The sequence below is a fragment of the Artemia sp. Qi Xiang Cuo genome, chromosome 7, assembly GCF_049724085.1.
Source record: "Artemia sp. Qi Xiang Cuo chromosome 7, ASM4972408v1, whole genome shotgun sequence".
Classification (NCBI taxonomy): domain Eukaryota; kingdom Metazoa; phylum Arthropoda; class Branchiopoda; order Anostraca; family Artemiidae; genus Artemia; species Artemia sp. Qi Xiang Cuo.
Window position 1 is genome coordinate 65598302 of NC_142800.1, and position 22940 is coordinate 65621241.

A 22940-nucleotide genomic window follows, 5' to 3' on the forward strand; every position below is an offset into this window, starting at 1 on the left:
CTATTAGTCAGTTCAGGCTACAACAAGCTACGGGCGCAGAAAAAAGTCCAGACGCTCAAATTTTTACACAACTGCCGCAGATAGTGCGCAACGTCTTGTTCGGGTCTTGACACAAAAGGGGATTTGCACCAAATAGTACAGGCAAACCACAGTATATAGATTATAGGCAGAATGATCTTTCCCTATCTCCCCCATTATAAAAACACGGACCGAGGTGCGAGTCCTCCAGAGAACGTAGAAACATAAACGACATTAGATCTTTTCGAGGGTAGACACGTCAGATTTCTCTTGAACGCGAAACTTGGCTTCAACGTTTGAACACTAAACTTTGAAGAAACTAATTTTAAATTAATTTATTTCAATACATATATGAAAATCGGTAATTAGTAGTGCAATGTTATTATTAGATGTTTTTAGGAATTAAAAGTAGGTTTTGAAGTCTCAAGTTGGTTTCAAAGGCATTTTGAGAAAGTTTCTCCCAAAATACGTGTTCCAGGGTAATTGGACCGCTGATGGCAGATCAAATGAGAGGAGCTGTTTGTACACGCTAATGCAAGAACAAGCGGGAGGAGCTATTTGTTCGCACCGAGAATGAAGAGCCAGGAATTATCTGCGGTAAACTTACTGCTATATCTTTATACTGTGAGGCAAACTAGCAAAAAATATAGGTTGACCCCAAACAAATTGCAACAGAAATGAATTTTATACTATGTTGTAGAAAAAAAAAGCTCAACAACATATCCAAAGTTGCACATTCTAGGTCGACGGAAAAATAGTTTTTTTTTTTTTTTTTGCTTTTCGTGTCAATTTTTTTCATTTTTTTCTTTAAAAAAAATGAACTGTCGGTAAATGTTCATTTTTCTGCATATGAAGTACCGTCCCGATACAAAATGAAGAGCTGGGCCCGAAACAGAAAGCGAATTTGATGTACAATATACCAGAGAAAAGTTTAATAATCATCAATATGTGATTTTACCCTTCTCATCGTTGTGACATCTTTTTCACTATACTATCAGAAGGCAAGTATTCTGACATAAAACGATGAGGTTAGCCCAAAAATCACATTAACCTGATGTAGTGTCTACTAGAAACCCGGTTCATATTCATCAATATTCAAGAATGTGGATTATGATATTTGCACTCTTGACGGCAAGAATACTTTACATCGAATGGGTATCATTGCCTCTGTGACACCAGCGTCAACTACAACGAGAATACGCATTCCCAGAATAAACCCCAAAACTGATGACATATAGGGTGCATAGAAAATGCTCTCCCGCATCCGATACGAAGGTCTAAGAGATTTACAAGCTACAGTTGTCAGCTCCAGTCTTGACAAACTGAGGCTTTCGTCCTGGTATCTGAAAACTCCAAGACCGGGTTTGAGCGGCACACAAAAAACAATCATGGTCGGGACTTACCCAGGAAAGGCCTCCATTATTTTCCTCCCTATGATTGACCTTCCAGCTAGTGACGACACTTGCATTTATTCGACTTTGCTTTTCGTAGCAGAGCAGGCCAGGCGACATGGATTTACTCCGGTTGTAACATTTGACCAACCGCTGTGGTGGAAAGCCATGAAAATTGTCGAAGCTGCTGCTCAAAGAAGTAAGCTTTCAAATCTTGCTCCAAAACATAGAGGATTCCATACCACGATGAGCTTCCTTAGGTCAGTTGGCTACATCATGGAGGATTCAGGACTTAGAGAGGTTCTTAGAAGCCTGAGGAAATATTGGAACTCATAAATCTGTACACAAAGCTTATGAACAAAGAAGCAGCCGTTGTGGATATAGAAGGAAAACCTTCCCTGGAAAAAAAATAGTGGGATTCATCGATAGGAAGAGACTGGAACTGATCCAGTACAGATCCTCGAAATTGTGATTAGGCGGCATCTGGGCACAACAGTTACAGAAAATCCTGCTTTACCTACAGCGAATGGTCAAGCTCCAAGAAACCCATCCTGCCGCTTATTCAAGCCTTCCAGAATGGGATACATGTGATCAGATGTTCTGATGGATTCTGGGCTGGGCTCTCCACGGATCTTGTCATTGAACAGGAGCTCATGCGTTGTCTCAAACTGGCTGGTGGCCTTACCGATGGAAGTGAGGTTCAAAGGCCTTTATGGGTTCTGTCACGACCAGTCTGCTCTGCACTAAATCTTCTGATGGAGGGTATGCCAAAGGTTTTCTATGGAACTAGTGAACAACATAAGGAAATGTCCAAGCCGAGGCAGCTAAGAGATTTTAAAGACACCCAGATCGTTATCGATTTCCAAGAAAAAGGATCACCTTTTAATGGTGATCTTCAACTAAGAAACGTCACCAACGGTCTGACAACCTACGAATCTGCCAACGTTGATTCTGCTAGATATTTAGGCCTAACAATTTACTCCATGTCTGCAAAGCTGGTCGCTGATGTTATGTTTCGACGAAAACAACAGACAGTTCAAATTACTACAAAACAGAATCCAGGTAGAGATTGCAAAAGACTGGGCCCCATTCTCCTTTTTCAGAGGTTCATCACGCTAGCAAAGAGGATCAATTTCACGGAATCTGAGTACTTTCAAGACGAACTGTGTTCATACCCGGCATAACTTTTAGACAGTTCTTGTATGCTCCGGTCTCCGAACAAGCGAGAGTTTGCCAAGGTTATAGCACAGGCTTGCTAATGGCAGATGCCGATTTTCGTACATCAGCTGCAGTTTTCATGCTGAAGTCAGCTTCGAAGGAGGAAGTAAGGGTTGCTGGAGAAGACGTTCTGCTCATGGTATATGGCTCATCAAAAGAGGGAAATTTGAATGAACTCTGCGAGAAAGTTTCTAAAAAGAAGGTGACTACTGCTAGCACGTTCGGCCACCCAGAACAGTTAACACCAACTACGGTTACAGCTAAGTTTCTCAGTTTAAGAGTTTTCTACGAAATTCAAGTATGGAATAGAAATCATGATTATAAACTTAAAGCCGAGGAACAGGGTTGGAAAAATAAAGATAGCTTCTTGTATCCATTGACTACTGACGTTCCACCAGCCCCTCGTCCGCTTCTGAAAATCTTGAAGTGCTCCTGTCAACTGGAATGTACCTCAACGAGATGTAGCTGCTTTAAAAACGGCTTAGCTTGCGCTACAACGTGTAAAACGCGCAAAGGGACAGCATGTTCTAACTCTCCAAGAATTGAAAGGCATAACGATGAGGAGAACGCCGAAGCTTAGATATCCCAATCAAAAGAATAAGTTGTGAATACTAGTCGGAGTTTGATTGTGTCCTTCAAATGTTTATGAATCTGATTCGATAATCTTATCAGTTGTGAAGACTAGTCAGTGTGTTGATAATAGTTTATTCTAAGAGGGATTTTAAGTGTCGGCCACAGAAAACTAGTTTCATAGATAATTTTCGTTTTCTAATATTTTTCATGTTTTGATAAACATCTTGCAATCATTTTTTTTAGGCCGAGCCGTCAGAGGATGGAACCAGTGACGGTCAGATTTAGGCTACCTAATTATTAGATCTCAAAACCGACAACTTAGCCAGCATAAGATGGTCTGGTAAATAAAGGAGATCATAACGATAAGAAACGTAAAAATCTCATATTGATGATTATACAACTTTTTATACTGTACCCCAAGTTTGACTCCATTTTCGCACTCATCTCGTCTTTTTATATCGGAATGATAATCCAGTTTAAAAAAACGAACAATTACCGGAGCTTAATTTTTTTGTTAGGAAAGTGAATAAACTGACACGATACCCAAAAAAACTAGTTTTGGGTCAACCTAGAACTTTGGATATGCTGTTCAGCTTTTTTTCTCTACAGCATGGTGTAAAAACCATTTCTGTTGCAATTTTTTTGGGGTCAAACTCTAGTCTGCCTATACTAAAGCAAGATGGCAACTTGAGCTCATGCGGCATTAGAATGAAGCCCAGCCAGTAGTTCGGCTTCATTGGGGACTAGCAGTTTAAAACCCGTATTTAAAACATTAGTTAAATAACTGATTTGAAACTCGTACTGATAAGAATGAGATTAATGTTAGACGTCCACAAATTAAGTCCCATAAATCCCTTCCCATTATGGTCCCAACCTTTGGTTTTTGTCTATGTGACGCCCAAAAAGATTTATATCTACAAATGTTAGCAACAAGTAGTGTCACTGAAAAATTCAAATCTTGTCTTAAGCAACAAGTTTGCTCAACAACAAAATTGGAAAAAAGTTAATTTTTAGGCAAGTGTTTTTCAATGGGGGGGGGGGGGCGGGGGAAATGAATTTGCACATGACGGTGTATTTGCTTTAGGCGTAGTCCATGACTTCATTAATTTCTCCAAAAAGAAAGTCCATTAAATAGCATCCTTGTTGACCATCAAGGTAATACCAGGCTTTGTACTAGGTCAATCCAGTGTGTCTACATCATGCGTGTCAATGTAATGACGGAAGATCAGAAAGAAAACTTGATAAAGGCAAGAACAAAACGCCCGAGGTACAAATTCTTAAAACATGTGCGCAATCCCGTGAATGGGTCTTGACACCTGCCCAATCCCAAAAGTGACAAATAGTTAAATCATGGTTGCAGCGGTAGCAGCAACCTAGCAAAGAACGTACCTTGGTACTGTTGCGGCAGGCTTGACGATTCGAAAAGGGCAGTAGGATAGTTGGAGAGGTCAAATCTGAGTTTCTTCCATATCCCCTCTGGCTGTAGTTGCCGCTGTTGCAAGACGTCGGAAAAGAAGACTTGCATCAATTTGCATGTCTTCACCGTCAGCTTCGGAAATGTTGCCTTGATAGGCAATCATTATCACTTTACTTTTGCGCTTGAAGATGTAGCGATCGGCATAGGCGTCGTTCATTGACTTCAGAATTTATTTTCCTATCGCCTTTGCTGCATCCGTGTTGAAATCCCTTGCTGATGTCATACCATTCGATATATTGCGCAATTGAGCGCAGTTGTCGCACGGACAGGACTGCGCAAAAAAGCCACTATATCCTTTGCGTCTTTCTATCTCTTTCTATCCGAGCTGGTCTTGCGGAAACATGCTGCTCAGATGACACGTACTCAACGCCGGTGAGTGACTGCATAAGCTCATTAATTTCAGCTCACACTGGCGTTCACATTGTCCCGATTAACCTTTGCGTCTCACTCATTCCATTTCTTCTCGTGAGTCCCATGCTTGTTTTCAACGACCTCATCAGTACTTGCTCAATTACTAAGTCGCGAGAGAGCCCAGCCAAAAATCTATCGCTTCTTCGAGTGACAAACGTCCCATCCGCGACGTCTTTATACAGCTTCTGGTTACTTTCCTTCAGCTCTTCCATTTGCTGAAGAAATATTCTAGCCGATTTCGTGTACAGGTTGTGGCCTGCAGCTACAAAGTAAGGGAGCATCTCAGAGGGTGCTTGAAGATACTGCACCCAGTTTCCGGTCCGTTCTGCCCTGATGGCCTTCTTAAGCACTCCCAACATTTATGAATACTGAAGCCATATTTTTGCAGTCCTGTTGTTCTGTACCGTGTCCTAAAACTCAATCATTCGCGTTTGGTGTTGACCCACTACGTCTGTATTGAGTGTGTCTTTAGGAGTTACTTCCCCCTTCAGTACAGCTATACATATTACCAAAGCTTCTGCAAAGTCGGGATGATTCACATGTATACCATTGGTGCAATTGAAACCATACAATTTTCAAATAAGAGTGATCTGCAATGCTGAATCTATAAGCTTGTGTGCTCTCATGGCTCTTGAAACAGCCTTACCGCTAAGGATATGCTTAATGGTGTTACCAACATATGGACATTCGAGCACTTCTTTTATTCCTGTTTCCGTCATCAAGTGCCTGATCACTCCAAGAAAGCTCATACGGAGATGGTGATAACCGATCATTGGAACTGCTGCCTTGAGATGACTATCAGCAGGCTCAGCATTGATGATGTTCACCGCTTTCATGTGCGAAGATTGGTCGAAAAGTAATAACTGGTATAATTCCATGCTGGCGTGCTTTATTGGCGATAAAACGTAAGGTCGTGTATGCACAAGAAAGATAGGAGGGATTATAGTCAATCATAGGCAGAAAAAAAAAAATCGACGATGCGCCTTTTTGTGGCCCATGGTGAATTGCTTTCACAAATCGACTCCATCTGACCTGTATCGTGTTATGTATCCAGCTTGCATGCCATAGAAAGTGAATGCCATCGATCTTGTCGTTGAAGGTGATGGTTAGGATGGGCTTGTGCAAAAGACTGTTCTCCTGTTGGCTTCTGTTGTAGAAGAAGAAAGGCACTTGTCCAACCTGCTGTAGTACTTCAAGGTTTACAACAGCTCTTGGGATTATGATTGGAAACTTGGGTGGCCTTGGTGTGGCAGCAGCTAGCGTGCCCCTCCCATGGAAAGTACCTTTTCCGTCGATATTGCAATTGTTGTGGTCGACATTGTCACCAATGAACTGGATGAAAGTTTCAGAAGTCATCCCTGGAAATTCTGTACCATGAGTTACTGCGGCAGAACGCTTGAATCGAAGCACTTCGGAATAAGAAGTAGAAAAACTTAGCCTAGTCAGGTGGTCGATGAAAAAACGTGAACCAGATTGCTGGTGCAGCTGGACTCCAAGGTATACCTGTAAAGGAACGAACAAAGATTGGGGACGGCTAGCCTGAATTATTGCTTAACCGATTGAACCGACGAGTAGGTAGTGAATCTCCAGCAAACAGGAAAAGAGAAGCAGCAAGGAATGGGATATTAAACTCTCGACAAAACAGTGATAAAGGGTCTTAAAACCAAGTGGATAGATCTTTGTCTCCTCTCCAAATTCTGCACAGCCGTCTGATTATCTTTTCCCGACTGACGATATCTTGATTTCCCCCTCTTTTCCCTAGCAACTGGAAAACGGGGGGAAAGGCTAATGACAGAGCAATCAAGGTGACATATACATTCTTCTCGGACTGGGAAACACCAGAAAACAAGTCTTGGATTGCTGTACAGGATCTTTACTTACCCCCTCATTTCCCCTGTAAGTGGGTAAACGACTTATTACACAGCAATATAAAAACACATATTCAATCTTTTTGGACCCAAGACATCAGGAATGCAATTCTCAGCATCAAAAACTACCAGTCGTAGATTTTCAAGTTTACCCCTGGATTTTCCCCTTTCCCCCGTTTTCCACCCTGTTCTGCCAATGAGATTCCTGGGGACTTTTGGTATATTGTACAGAATGTTTTTCTCTACAAAATGGTGTAAAAATCACTTATATTGCAATTTTGTCCCAGATCGTCGATTTTTTCCGTAGATTTACTGGACTATAAGCTCCGGTTGTCTAACCTTATGTGTTAGCTGGACCCCTTGTAGCACAAATACTTGTCCTGTTACTAAACTTACACTTTATCCTGCCTGTACCCAGGAGTGGGGGAGGGGGAGGACTACCCTCTAAAATTAGTAGGTATATTTTTCTGATCGTTTTAATATTGACTATTCCTGCTGGGTCTTATTCATAATCTTCCCTGTTTGTAAATTGGACATAACCGCAGGTTAACGTTAAATTGATTGATTTTTATGTTAAATAATTAAATTTTGTGCAACGACCAAAAAACTTGTGGAGCGATAAAAATCACAGAAGATGTGGAACGACAAAAACTTGTGGAGCGATAAAAATCACAGAAGATCAAAGTATCGCAATTATTTTAAAAGTTACTAGATAACACAATTCTACAAAAAAGGCTACAAAGGAACAGACAACGGAAGTGCATTATGATAATAGTCAAACCGCACCTTCTTTTTATAACTTGTCTCAAATTGTACAAAACTCATTTCAAATATTTTACAGCATGCTCTTCCGCCTGAAAACGCGAAAACAAAATGGCTAATGAAAGCATTTTCATGATTGGTTATCAAAACAGCGTATTTCTATTACAACAAAGTATGTAGGATGGGCACGATCATCGTGCCGAGCAAGTGTATGTAAAAGACTAGGGGCTATTCCACACAATATTTTTTCTAAATGAAAATTTTTCGAGTTTGGCTTTGTAGGGTTTTCCATCCGTTTACTCAATTTGTCATCTCAAGACAAAATTCATTACAATCCCCTTCTGCAGGCATTGATTTCTAAAAAGCCGCAAGGTGTGAGAAACTTGCAGTCTCAATCACAGCGTTCGTAAAGCGGCGTTCACGAGCGTTTCTATTTAGACTTGCATGTCTAGACACGTATGTGTCTGGACGTCAATATCCGGGCAGTTCCCGTTCACATATAAAATTTGGTGCTTGATTGAAAAAGCTGCAGATTTCAAATGATTTCAATTTCTACAAACCAGATATTGTTTTGTCACTATATTATGGTACTTGCGTGTTATCCCGATCACACTCAAGAAGTAAAAGCCAGGTTAATCATAATGAAACATACAAAAATCTGATGAAAATATGATAGTTTAGTAACAAAAATTATGGAAACTACAACAGAGAATGATGAAGAGCGGGTCGCCCAGAACGCATTATATTAAATACTTATCCTAACCAATTCAATTTATTAAATATTTAATAAAAATATACCTGCATAGGAGTTTATCTCGCTCAGGCTAAGCTAATTATCTCCGAATGCAGACAGAGAAATCGGTTTTACTCAGATCAAGAACTTGAGTGTGGTCGGGATAACACGTAAGTACCTTCACCACATGTGCTAAAGAGTGACGTTCATGACGTTCACATTGAACAATAGACCGAATTAATCAGTAAGTCGTGCTGAGTTTAGAGAGATGGACTTCGAATCTCAGTTTTACAAAAGAAGTCATGCGTAGAAGTGAACATGTCTATTCCTTTAATATGGGGGAAGCGACGAAAAGCTTTATCTTAGGATAGAAAGCACAAAATAATTGCATTTTGATACTAAATTACAATTTTTCAGGGGAAGAGTCCTTGACAAATAACAGTCTCCTCCTCTCTGTGAGATATTAGCGTCAAAAGTTCACCTAAGCTTAAATATTTTGAATAGTTCTACGAAAATGTAAAAAGAAAATAATAAATTTTAATAATCTTAATAAAAAGCCACTGAGCTGTGTCAATTTCTCAATTGCATTCATTTCCATTTTCCCTGAGATTATCTTTCTACAGAATCAATATCAAGCAACTTTTGTTTCCCTAAAACAAACACTCAGGGAAACTTGCCTCAAGGAATCTTCCTCGACCAATGCACGTGTCATTGTAACAAACAAAAAGAGGGGAGAAAATGAACAGCTACTTAGAAAAGAAATTCTACTATGATCCAGCCGAACAAAGGTTAATAGCCTATAAAAGATGTCGACTTCATAGCCACAAAGTGCACAAAAAACTCTGTGACGCTGTAAAGACTCCATAAAAGTTGTCTTTCCTCTTTAGCTCCTCATTAGTGAACATAAGTTTTGGAGCTGAGTTGAGGGACTACTGACCAAGCTATAATAGTACACCCCACGCCAATTAAGACAGAGGTCAGGGGCGTAGCTCCAGTATTTTTATTGAGGAGACAAGAGGGGTCCACAACTGGAGAGTCAAGGGGTACGGGCAATATAAAAAAAATTTTCTCCCTCCAAATTATTGGAGGGGCAACTTCCCACCCCCAAACGCCGCCACTGATAGGGGTGAATAGAGAATTTATTTTTGGGAGGGGACATCAACAAAACTTGGGCAACCCTATTGGTATATTACACCTCTCTAAAGACAAATTGGAAGATAAGCTTGGTTAAGCTTTGAATGAGAGTTTATAATCTATAATGAGTCTATAATTATCATTAGAAAAATATTGCACCACAACAGTTTAATGATTGTGAAGAAACAACAGTTTAATGATTGTGAAGAACGAAATGAAAACTATAACAAGCCAAAATTATTCAAAATGTAATATATTTTTGGGGGTTTACTGTAAATAAAAGGTGCTTGGACACACATGCAAGGTTATCAAAAACTGGCAGGGTTATTAAGTGTGTTATCATAACTGTTCATAATGGATATGCTGAGTGGTCACCAACTTTCAGAAATCACATCCACAAGGTGTAGCGTGCCAAGCGTGGCGGAACTGTGCAACACATGAGGCTCTCAGATATGTTTCAGATATATCTTCTTGTCAATTAGTGTTTTTTGTTTTAACGTTGCTGCTTGAGGGTTCTATGGCTTATTGCTCGAAGCTACAAGGCATTAATCATGGAATACACAATAGATCCCCAAACGACAAACAAAACAGACATTTTGTGGACTAAAAAGTGGCACCTCACGTTTCAATAGAGGCACCAACTCCAACTCAAGAAAAATATTAAGACGTCTGGTTCCCCAAATAAAGCTGTTATACGGAATGATGAAACTTGATCACAGGAACGCATTTGTCTGTGTCAGTCAAACACAGGCGCTACAGAAGAGTCATAGTCGCCAAGACTTTCTGTTCAGAAAACTAGCAGCTTCTAATTTCTTCTCTTTTTTCCTAGTCTCTCATTCTTCCATGGTAAATCAGAGCATAAGCTGTATTTTTTCTGAGTATGGAGTTAAATCTCTGGGTAGAGGGACTTATTCCCTTTAATGTACATCTGGAAATTATGTTGAGAACTAATACAAAAAATGGGGTGATTATACATTCAGCAGTTGTTAAAAAAAAACACGAGACTACATTGGATATACATCGTGCATTTTGGAACAATATCAGTTAAATTCAGGACAAAAGCTATAGAATAAAACTTTAAAGAGATAGTTTAGCTAAACATCACAAATTTTTTTTATAATAGGCTATTTCTAACATAACTCACAATCAGGAATCTAAAGGTAGTGCATTTCCAGTGAAGTACTTATATCAGTGGGCGTTAACAGATTCTACAAAGTGCCATTCGATACTAGAAATGCCAGTCTGTTATTTATTTTGCTCTGTTTATTTTTCTTGCTTTATTTCCTCTCAGATTTACTTAAGCGCAACATGGTAAATAGAAACTACTGTCGAAGAGATGTTGACAGAACAAACAAAGAATCGAGTAAGACCTAGCTTATCAAAGCCAATTTTTCAATGCTATTTCAAACGTAAAAAAGAATCAAGAGAAGAAATGCAAATAGTAGTACTATTTACTTAAAGAGTAGATGTTTAGGTCAAAAACAAAGATTAGGATCAAACCTGTAAACAATAAGGGGTAGGGGTAGTCTCGGGAAATACACCCCTAAGATTTTTCTAGCCCTCCCCCCTTACTGGAAATGGAAAAAGTGACCTAAAGATGCACTTTCAGTTTTCTTAAAAACCCACCCACCAACCCTCATAAGAAAACTCCCTGATCTCCGTCAAGGGTCAGACCTGCGTAAAATCATATGCACAAAATAGAAACCTTTTTGAATTAGGTGCAGACCGACAATTTATTAGCCGCTATGCCTAGACAGACGAAATATATTTTGCAGTGAAGTCACGTCAATCAAACGTTCCAGAGAGGACCATCCATAAAACGAATATGACTTTTCTATTAAAAAATGAGGTAGATTGACCACTCATATGCCTTTACAAGATTTAAAGACACGTTTCAAGATACAATGGCTTACCAAAGCCAGCTTTTCATACGATTTTTTAAATTCAAAAAAGGGTAAAATACCAAAAATAGAATTATGCCTTCTCAGAGATGAGTGAAAACACAGGGATCTATTCCCCATGGCTGTTCCTAAGGATTCCCCCCACGGAAAATGGTCTAGGAAGATACTTTTCCCTTGCTCGACCTATTTCCTCCTAAGGCAAACTTTTTGATCTTCCCAAAGGGTCAGACCTATATGCAACAATGCGCTCTATATAAATAACTTTTTCACTTGGATTCAAATTTTTTATTAAATTTAGTAACAACTTGGTTTTGACAAAAAAAAAAAAAAAAAAAAAAAAAAAAAAAAAAAAAAAAAAAAAAAAAAAAAATCAGTGAAGCAACACCAATAAAACATTCAAAGGGGGGCGATCCGTAAAACAATATTACTTTTCTGTTAGGAAATTTGGGTAGGTCGACCAATCGAATCATGGAATATTTAGGATTTTGGCTTAGAAGGGGGGCGTCAACCTAAAGCTTCCAGAAGTTCAAAAACTTACTAGCAACCCAGTCTTTTACTATCACAGTCAAATTCTCTATAAGCATCTATATGTAAGGTTATTACCAAGGTTCTTTATTGCTTTGCTATAACAAAAAGTGTGAGGAACCAAATGAAAGAGCCCAAAAGATAAGCCTTGCTAGACTAATTACACGAACTCTAAGCTTCTTGTATACCAAAGTATAATCACCTACGGAACAAGTATTGACAAAACTCTCCAAAAGTGACCCCGCGTACCTCAGCGCCTCTAGACGCAAAGTGCTGTACTACTTAATCGCTCCGAGCCAAAATACCGAGTGACCGGGATGAATTGTGCAACTACGGGTTTTAGTTGTCAGGTTCGCATGGGTATACAAAGGGTCACTTTTTTTGTGTGGAGAGGATAGGTTTTGTCAGTACTTGTTCCGTAGGTGATTATACTTTGTTGTATACCAAAGTATAATCACCTACGGTACAAGTACTGACAAAATCTATCCTCTCCACACAAAAAAGTGACCCTTTGTCCGCGTCTCCGGAGACGATTCCATACCTATTCGAACCTGGCAACTAAATACCGTAGTTACACAATTCATCCCGGTCACTCGGTATTTTGGCTCGGAGTGCTTAAGTAGTACAGCACTTTGCGTCTAGAGGCGCTGAGGTACGCGGGGTCACTTTTGGAGAGTTTTGTCTGTACTTGTTCCGTAGGTGATTATACTTTGTTGTATACTGATATATTTCAATTTTTAGTCAGTATCTACTATAACGTCTCACATTGAAGAGACACGAAAGGATGTGCATGTTCTATTTTGCAAGCTTGATGGTCAGATCTTTCTATTCTACCTCTAGCTCAATGAGAATCACGACACGTATTGCTGTATATCAGTGTATTATTCACAGTTCTCTTCTGGATACGTAAGATGGGTAGAATGTAGTGGAACACATGATTCACAACCATTAAAACCATACTAAGATCTCAAATGTATTATAAAACAAAAACTTACGGTTCATCTTGATTTTCAGGGAGAGGAGCATGAGAGGAGGACAGGACTTCGGGTTTTTCAGAGTCTTTAAACGAACCATCCCGTTTCAATTTACTTTGCTCTAACTTTCCATTGAACAAGGAACTGGGTTGAGCCGATCCGGATCGTTCGCCTAAAAAAGCAAATACTTAAATAGAAAATTAGGCAAGAACCAACAGAAGCGTTTATGCCGCCTTGAAAAATTTGACTGTCCAAAAATGTTTGTATAATTCGCTTAAGAAAAAAAAACATCGTCCGGGGATTTTGAGCACTAGATTTAAATTTATATATCTTATATTTTAAAGCATGTTTCGAGCTTTTAGTTGATAAAACTAAAAAGGTTCAACCCTTAGAATCGGAACAGGGAACAGGAAAAGTGCATTCTTTGGTATTATTTCAAATTTTTCTAGAGGACGTAGTAACCCCAGTCTCCTGTCATCAGTCCTGCACCCCAGCACTCAATTGAACAATTCCTCACCATAGCGATCCCAATTAGAGATGCATTAAACAAAATCATATTTTATAGAAACGAATAAACTAATCCAAAAATTTAACAAAATAGTAATTTGTTCTTATGAGGGAGAAGATTCGAACCCACAATCTCTAATAATACAGAAGGGAGGGGGTCAAGGTACACGTGGGCCCAGAATTTAAAAAGTATGAAGACAAGGTGGTGCAACATTATTACAACCAGGGGGTACAAGCATAGCAAACTCGGCCACTGGTTCTTATATAGATTTCTTTTTGCCAGAGTTCAGGTTTTTTTTTTTAAGCATGCAAAGTGGCAAAACTATCTTGTTCGTTTCTCCAATTAAACAAAATAATGGAATTGGCACATTTAATCATATCGCAAGAAACAATTAACAATCAGGCGTAACTAATGCTCTTTTTTCTCTCTCACTCTTTCTAAAGAGCAGACAATTTTGTTTACTGGCACTCCTTCTGGCGCCAAGTAAATAATTTGGTTCCACACTGTCAGAAAGCAAATATAACAGTTCTTAAACTTTAATGACGTTTCATAAAAGGAAAACGAATCGAACCTATAAGCAAATACAGATACCAAGTTAAAAACTCAATTACATGTCGGATAATCTAGATATCTAGACAAGGGCGAAATCCCCGAGAATGTAGGAGGGGGAGGGTAAATCATTTAAAAGTTTGAGGGGTCAACTTAGTTGTTTTTCAATTTCTCCATGAAAATATACACAAAAGTGTGTTTTTTCAATGAGAATACTAAAAAAAGGTATTCCCCAATTGAGAGGACATTTATATAGAAGAATATTTTTGTAATGTTTTGTCAATCTTATGGAAAGAAAAATATTTCTGTAATGTTTTGTCAATCTTATGGAAAGAAAAATACTGACAATATTGGTTCACTCAAGAACATTTACCATGGAAAAGAACACAAATAGCAACACTAATATTTTTACTTGGAAAAGAACGAACTCTAAAAAGAATACATGACCAGGTTTAAGTATAGGCTACTGATCATCAAACATTTTGCGATTTTGGTACTGGTTAAAAAAGCGGTAGACACGCGATATATTATATAGGGAAGATGACTAATAAACTAGTCAAACGGATTTCTTTCAATGGAGAATTGGATAGCAAATCGTGGTCTGTCACTGCGTTTACAATATTTAAACTTTCGTTTTTTTGGGGTTTAGGGGGGAAGGTACCTAGGTTAGGTTAGGTTACGTATTTAATATATGCTATGCTTAATCTCCATCCCTCTAATTTGCAAACATACAGCCGAAATTTGTTTCTAGACTATTATATTTTTATCCTATTTTGTTTTATTTCATTAGCATTAACGAAACTTCACTTATCGCGTGTTTACCGCTTTCTTAACCAGTACTGCGATTTTTAATAAATTTTACAAAAATCCTCGAACAATCTTCTAAGGAAGAATACGCACCCCCTTTTTAAGACAAGGCCGCTGGAATGATGCACGAAAACTAGATTCTAAGAAAATACTTGAAAAATGAATACGTTGTTTTCGTTTCATCTAAAGATTACAGACACAGGCTCTTTTCACCATCCAATTAAAGCAAGTCTTATGGATATATTAATATATATCTACGCTTCTTATGGTTCTGACAAGGAAGCAGCATATACAAGCACCAAACCCACAGTATCGATTGTTGAATTCTGCTCTATGTCAGGAAGAAAGTCGGAAGTCAATCCTATGCTTTATTAATTCACATTCAGTTCAATTTAAAGTTCGGAATTTCCTCAGCCGTCTAGTAAGAAGACTCAGCAAAAAGAACTGCCTAAGGATATTTTCAAGAAACCCAATAACACACAAACATGCAACCCTTTGATAATATCGCTCAAAATTCCACTGTTGTAATAAAGCAGTGATTATTCACTCGTTGAATTTACAATTCTTTTTTTCCTGTTCATTGATCATTGTTCCTTTTCAGAGCCAATGACCCTTTTTTCTTGTGGTATTTAATGTTAATGCGGGTTTTGCTCCACAAATTATGTGGGAACTTGAACGCATTGATGGTGGTTTCGAAGTTTTTCATCTAATGAAGAACTTCGACTTGCTTAATTAATCTGTTAAAAAAATTCTTCTGCACTGAAAAATAAGCTAATCTAACTAAGCTTTGAACGTAGAAACTGATGCAAATAATTAAAGAATGGACAAAGGATGTAAAAATCCGAAACTGTAAACTGAAAAAAAAAACGTCATCTCTTCTTTTCCGGAAACTTTTTAAAAAATGAAGAAAGGCACAAGTCTGGCACTGAGCAAAAGGAAGATAATTCTGGCACTGTATTTGAGGTTAATGCAAAAGAAGGGGAAAGATCCAGGAAATCAAGTGGAAAGAATTTTAAATGCTTTAGATCACGGACAAACACTTACGATTACTTAAAAACGCTTTAGGTCACTAATAAATGCTTCTAGACAACCAAGATCGGTTGATGATGCCAATGAAGAAGATTCAGAAGAAAACTACGACTAAGACGGTCGGAAGAAAGAACAGCAAAAGAACCACCATTCTGGAGGTTTTATTACTGATATGCCAAACGACTGCGTCCTAGAGTCAAAGACCCAAGTCAAGTCAACAGACAAAGGTTAGTCAAGTCCGATGTCGTTTTGGCGAAGAAAAGAACACCGCATTGAAACTAATAAGATGGTAAATAACTTTCCAAGAATTTTCAGAGTTGTTTTACATTGAGTCTGGCTTCACAAAGTGGTAAGGGCTAATTCAGTATTGAAGCTCATAAGGACAAATACAAAGCATAAACTTGGGGAAGTTGCTAACCATCCAATTGAAACAAACAACAGAGAGTACCTATTGGAGAAATGACTACTGCACTCAGAGCAGTAAAAGAACAAAGTGTGTTAAACCAACGGCGTGGGTTCGTCTAAAACGCGGTACCTTCAAAGACCATTTGAATTCAAGTAAAATACACTAACATGACTCAGAATCAAGTTCACTTGAAGCTTCTTTTCAGGATTGACTATTTGTGAGCTCGTAGAGCGATCAGAATATCTACTTATAATGCATAAGTGAGGATAATAAAGCCAGGCGACCAGTATATAAGCTATTCGTTCTCTTGGCGCAAAACCGCTAATGATGGCGACCAGACCCTATAAAGCTTACTGCTCACGAGCTTCGACAATATTTCATTATGGGATACCATGTATGAGTAAGCGCTAGTCGCTGTTGAGGATACCGTTCTTATTGTTCGTATTAAAGAAGACTTTGCGATTCTAGTCTCAGATGGATCAATGAACGAAACGAAAGCTCTTCCATGAGATTTGCAGTTTTGTAGAGATATAGCTACTGGAGGGGAACAGTTCTAGTCAGTCAATCTAGTCTAGTGTTCGATGAGAGCACGAAAGCTTTCAAATATTGAACACACACGATAAGTTGATTCATGATCACCCTCAGGCAATCAGTGAAAGGAGAGCAAATAGACAGGCAGTTACCTTCGACTCAATTACCTTCAGACAGACGATATCTTCGACTCAGAACAGAACCCAGCTCAACGAAATGAGATTGCCGATTAAGTTGCTAGACTATCTAGGACAAAATTAACTTGGCCCTGTTTATGGAATCACGAATCATTAAAACACTTTTTCGATAGCTTTTCTTTTCGATTGATGTCCTTTGTCTCCGTCTACATGCTCGGTAAGTCTAAGTCAACCTGAGATAGCAAAAACTGTTTGCCCAATTCCAGGTGTCATACATCAACTCAACCAATTGGCGAAATATTTTGTTTTCGTTCTACCTCGGTCTACCTGCCCTTGTCTACATGGCCTGGAAGTTACAAGCCTTTTAGGGACGAATACAATTCCAGGCCAATTTTCGGGCGTCACGAACCGATGCAGTCAATATTAATTTCAAATTTATTTACTGCATAGGAGTTGACCAGGCCATGAATGTCATTTTCAAGATAACTGGACGGAAGAAATTTAAGGCCCAAGAAGTTGATTGAAAAAAAGGTCATAAACCCATTTTTGGGTATAACAATTCTTTCGCTGAGTTTCTTTCTACATATTCAAGACAAGTCCCTTTCAAGACAAATCAAAATTTAAGAGATAAAATGTTTTGACCCCCGTATCTTTTTCTCCACATGTTGTATCTAAAGTACCATTCACCCCCAGTACACATTTCCTGAAAGTTTAAGATCCCCCCCCCCCCCAATTTTTTCCGAAATATTATAGCTGTGATAATTTGATAGCCTTAGTCTTTTGGCTACCTAACTACTTGACCGTTAATAAATTCAATGTACCACTGTGGCTAATAGCGCCGAAACTGTTCGGAAGATCAGACACGCACACTTGTAGGTGCCACTTCTCCTCCCTAAACCCAAAACATAAGTCCTCTTGCCTCCCCCTCCAACACTGAGAAAGCTTCAGCTCGATTCCAACAAATGGTTCTCGAAATATTGCATACATACCATTTTTATCACTTACACAAATGGTTTCTCTCGGTTCACCTCTATCGCTACCCCCAATCCAAAAATCAAGGTCTATCCCCTCCATTCACTTCATTAATCAACGTCCACTTACCTCCCCTCCCTTAATATTCCCTAAAGGTTGCAGCTTCAAACACCAAGCCATTCCCAACATGTTGCAGTTACGCCATTTTTCAAACATGGAACGAGTCTTCTGATTTACTCACTAAAACCTGTGCGTAGATTATAAGTCCCATAGCAGCGTTTAGCACAAAATCATTTTGATAGATCAGGGATAAACTCCATTTAGTCCTTTCGCTCAACATACAATCTTACACCCTTTGCGCAGCGCTACCCTTCCCTTTACCAAACAGTACCTGAAAGATTCAATCCCAACCACAAAGCCGCTTCCATTACTTGCACATTGTATTAACAACCATAGGCTTTTACAATACAAACAGGATTCATCACAAACAGCGCTAAAGTGCTAGGCAGCACTATAGCTCTTCAATATAATTTTTTGGCCCACTGTCTACACATAATTTGCGTTATTGAGAAAGGACGGCATGTTTGATCCTGGATCAAACAGTTCGTGGTAACGAACTGTAAGTAAGTAATACCAATAGATACATCAAAAGAATCAGATTTTAATTCTGATTTCAAATATATAAGTTTCATCAAGTTTAATTTTACCCATCAAAAGTTAGGCACCTGAGAAAATTTGGCTTATTTTCGAAAAAAGGGGGGAAAACCCCCTAAAAATTACAGAACCTTAATGAAAATCACACCATCAGATTCAGCGTATCAGAAAACCCTACTGTAGAGGTGTCAAGCACCTATCTGTAAAAACGTGGAATTTTCCATTTTTTGCCAGAAGAAACATCACGGATGCGTGTTTATTTGTTTGTTTTTTTATTTTTTTTTTTTTCAGGGGTGATCGTATCGACCCAGTGGTCCTAGAATATCGTGGGAAGGCTCATTCGAACGGAAATTAAAAGTTCTAGTGTCCTTTTTAAGGGACAAGAAAATGGAGGGCAACTAGCCCCCTCCCACGCTCATTTTTTTCCCAAAGTCACCCGATCAACATTTTGAGATAGCCATTTTGTTCAGCATGGTCGAAAATATGATATAACTATGTCTTTTAGGATGATTTAATCCCCCGAAGTCCAGGGGGGGGAGGGCGGAAAGTTATGAACTTTACCCAATGTTAACATATAGTATTGGTTATTGGGAAGTATACAGACGTTTTCAGGGGGGATTTTTTCTGGTAGTGGGGGTGGGGGGGGGGGGGGTGGATCGGGGGTTATGTGGGAGGATCTTCCCATGAAGGAAGTTTCATGGGGGAAGGGACATTGTTATGAAGGGGGCGCCAGATTTCCCAGCATTATTTAAAAAAAGATCAGAAATTATATATAAAAAAACAAGTTTTCAACTGAAAGTAAGGAGCAACATCAAAACTTAAAACGACAGAAAACATTACGTATATGATTGGGTTCACCCCCTAGCCAATACCAAGCTCTTTAAGCCAAAGATTATTTAGTACTTTCATAAGAGCTATTTATTCTAATTAACGGCATTTGTGATTAAGGGGTCATTTTTAAAGAATTGGAACAAAATTTGAATTTTAGCTTCAAGAGCAAGGTATTGACTAGGGGGCAAACCGTCTAATATACGCATTAAAAATATATGAATATAGAGGTTCTTTACGTAAGTTAATTCGTAAGTTACGTATACTTATTACTAATAAAAATGTTCGTAAATAAAATTAAACATGTTTCGAGAAAGCCATTTAACCAAATAAAAGTAAAATTAATGTTCAAATTTTGTTTTAATTATTTATGTACGGTGAGCCAAAATCAAAACCTGAATTAATTCAAAAACGTTCAAAAATTAAATAAGAAAAACAAGTTTTTTTTTAACTGAAAGTAAGGAACGACGTTAAACCTTAAAACGAACAGAAATTATTCCGTATATGAAAGGGGCTGTCCCCTCCTCAACGCCTCGCTCTTTACGCTAAAGTTTGACTTTCTCACAACTCTATTTTTTTTTACAATGAAAAACTTTAGCGTAAAGAGCGAGGTGTTGAGGAGGGGACAGCCCCTTTCAATTAAATAAAAAAACAAGTTTTTTTTAACTGAAAGTAAGGAGCGACATTAAAACTTAAAACGAACAGAAATTATTCCGCTCTTTACGCTAAAGTTTTTTATTGTTTAAAAAAAATAGAGTTGTGAGAAAGTCAAACTTTAGCGTAAAGAACGAGGCGTTGAGGAGGGGACAGCCTCTTTCATATAAGGATTAAGGGGACTAAGGGGAGAACCCCCTCATATACGTAATAACATATAGGCAATAAAAAAAAAACAATAAAAAAAAAACAAGCGATACGGCTCAAAAGTAATCGAAACTTTTAAAAACGGAATTTTGATGTCAATGAATGTATCAAAAGAATGGGCTTATAATGCTGATTCTAAATATATAAATTTTATTAAGTTTAGTAGTACTCATCAAATGCTACGAGCCTGAGAAAATTTACCTTATATCTTAAAAAGGGGGGAAAAATCCCCTACAAGTGAAAGAATTTTAATGAAAATCACACCGTCAGATTCAGCGTATCAGAAAACCCTTTTACATAGGTTTCAAGCTCATATCTGCAAAAATCTGAAACTTTGTATTTTTTGCCAGAAGAAAAATATACAAATATAGAAGTTCGTTACGTAAGTTAATTTGTAAATTACGTCAGAAACAAATTTAGAGACAGCCATTAAGCAAAAGAAAAGTAAAATTTTTATGCAAATTTTGTTTTACTTATTCAATGACGGTTAGCCAAAATAAAAGCTGTATTAACTAAAAAACAATCAGAAATTAAATAAAAAAAACAAGTTTTTTAAACTGAAAGTAAGGAGCGACATTAAAACTTAAAACGAACAGAAATTATTCCGTATATGAAAGGGGCTGTCCCCTCCTCAACGCCTCGCTCTTTACGCCAGATTGTCAAAAGAGCGTCTTTGCAATATTCCAGGAACAGCTAAGGGTATTGCGTTGTAACTTTCATGGCAAAATATTGGGGATGTCGAACTAAATAGTCGATCAATTGCTGCCTATACTCAGAGTTTAAAAATGATGCTGACAAGAATGGATTCAGTCCTATAGAAGCCAAAGAGTATGCAGATTTTCAATCCATTTAATAGAATAATGTTCCACGTGCCCAGCTATACCAAATTTTACAGTACAACTATTATTGAAGTTTGTTCAAAATTTTAAATAGCAAGCCATAAGTCATGATTTTTAAGGAGAAAACCCGGAAAAAGCTTTACAAATAATTCTTCTCTGAACCAATAAAAACTTACAGAAATTAATTGTAAAAAATTGTAAAAATTGTAAACATAAATCCCTTTCACAAAATAAGTAAAACCCAAAACAAGCAGAAATTACAGTAAACTATCAAGCCAAAGTTAGAACAAAATAAAGCTACCACAAAAAGGAATAGGGCTAACGCTCACGGCGCCTTCTAAAGACAGAAACGTCATTCGCGCTTTACTGAAAACAGAATGAATTTTAAATGTTTTCTCTTTTATAATGTCAATAAATGCAAAATCGCTGAGAGCTTCAGGAATGAATACCAATATGTATTATAATGTCAATCTACATTTTATTAGTTCTTTTCAGCAATCTTCATTATTATGACTCGAAATAAAAATTGTTTTCAATAAAGTGCAGCTTTCGGCCCCCCCCCCCCAAAATGGGGGCCCGGAAAAGAGCAAAAAACTTTTCCCACAATCGGTTCGAAACTTAAATCTTTAAGTACTTGACCTAAGGGATTCCAGTGTAAGAGAAAAAAGAGAAAAAGAAGTATCGGTTCCTCCAAAAACAGGGAACAACAAAGGGCCGTAAAACTAATACCTCTGATCACCTCGTAAGGAAGGGATAATAGTAGAAACATAAGAGGGGCTCACTTCCTTAAAAACTAGAAGTTCTAAGACCCCTTTTGAGAGACCAAAGTGAATAGGAGGGGGCAGCCACCCTTCTTCTTGCAGCCTTTAATGTTACCTTGTCACCCGTAACCCATACTATCGGATCAAAATTATGAGATATCCAGTTTGTTTAGAAACGTCGAAAGTTTAATGAGTATGCCTCCAGGATCAACAGTACCTCCTCCTCAAGGACCCAGGAGCAATGGCCTTTAAAAGGGTGGTCATATTTGGTCTTGGCTGTCCAGTCAACTAGGAGCTCTTAGAAACCGTTAACTAACCCAAGATTCCCAGATTTTCCCAAGGGCATGCTGTGGAAATGGCACAAGTACCTTAGTAAATCAAAAGACATTGTGTGCACCTTTTTCAAAAAAAATTCGCAATATCTCGGGAATAGCTTGAGGATTCGAGTTGAAACTTTCACTGATCACTGGGGGAGGCAGGATATTTAGTGTTCCTAAAAGTTTGACTTGGTGGAGGGGAAGGAGTAAATAAAGAACACCGCATGCATCCAGATACCGGTAATCAAAATAGCATATCTGCAGTCACAGATATCTGCAACAACACAGAAGCAACTTATGGAAGTTCAATTGTGAACTTCTTATGGAATTCAATTGTAATGTAAAAATTAGATTCAGAGACATAAAAGTAAACGCAAGTAATTGGTAAACCATATTTTTATTCTACTCTCTCTATAGTCGTTTTTCATCATCAATAAAAATATAAGTTGGTTATTATAAAAAAAAAAAAAGAACAACTACAAGGCTCTTTTCTCAAGCCTTGATAAATAGAGCAAAAGCAAATAATGGATAAAAAATGGTCACGTATTTTCATGTTTCCTTTTTTAGAATGTGATTTTATATAGCCTTTCATGAAGTAAAGACAGTGATTATTATATCTGATAGTTTGAATTAGGTGTGTGTAAACCATACAAATCATAAAAAGCTAGGAAAAATCGACCCGATTTTAATGAAAAGGACCTCCATATGCAGTTATGAAGTTTTTGATAGTAGCAGGCATAAAAAAAGAAGAAAAAA

General features: G+C 38.0%; 1 protein-coding gene across 5 annotated transcripts in view; it reads right to left on the minus strand.

The window, feature by feature from the left end:
• The window catches only part of RhoGEF2 (Rho guanine nucleotide exchange factor 2), a 358602-nt gene that overhangs the window by 137144 nt on the left and 198518 nt on the right, over positions 1 to 22940 (minus strand). For all 5 annotated transcript variants that reach the window (XM_089092512.1, XM_089092511.1, XM_089092510.1 and 2 more), the window contains one exon: positions 13007 to 13157. In XM_089092512.1, coding sequence (XP_088948638.1) covers positions 13007 to 13157 — 151 coding nt within the window. The remainder of the gene's footprint in view (positions 1 to 13006; positions 13158 to 22940) is intronic.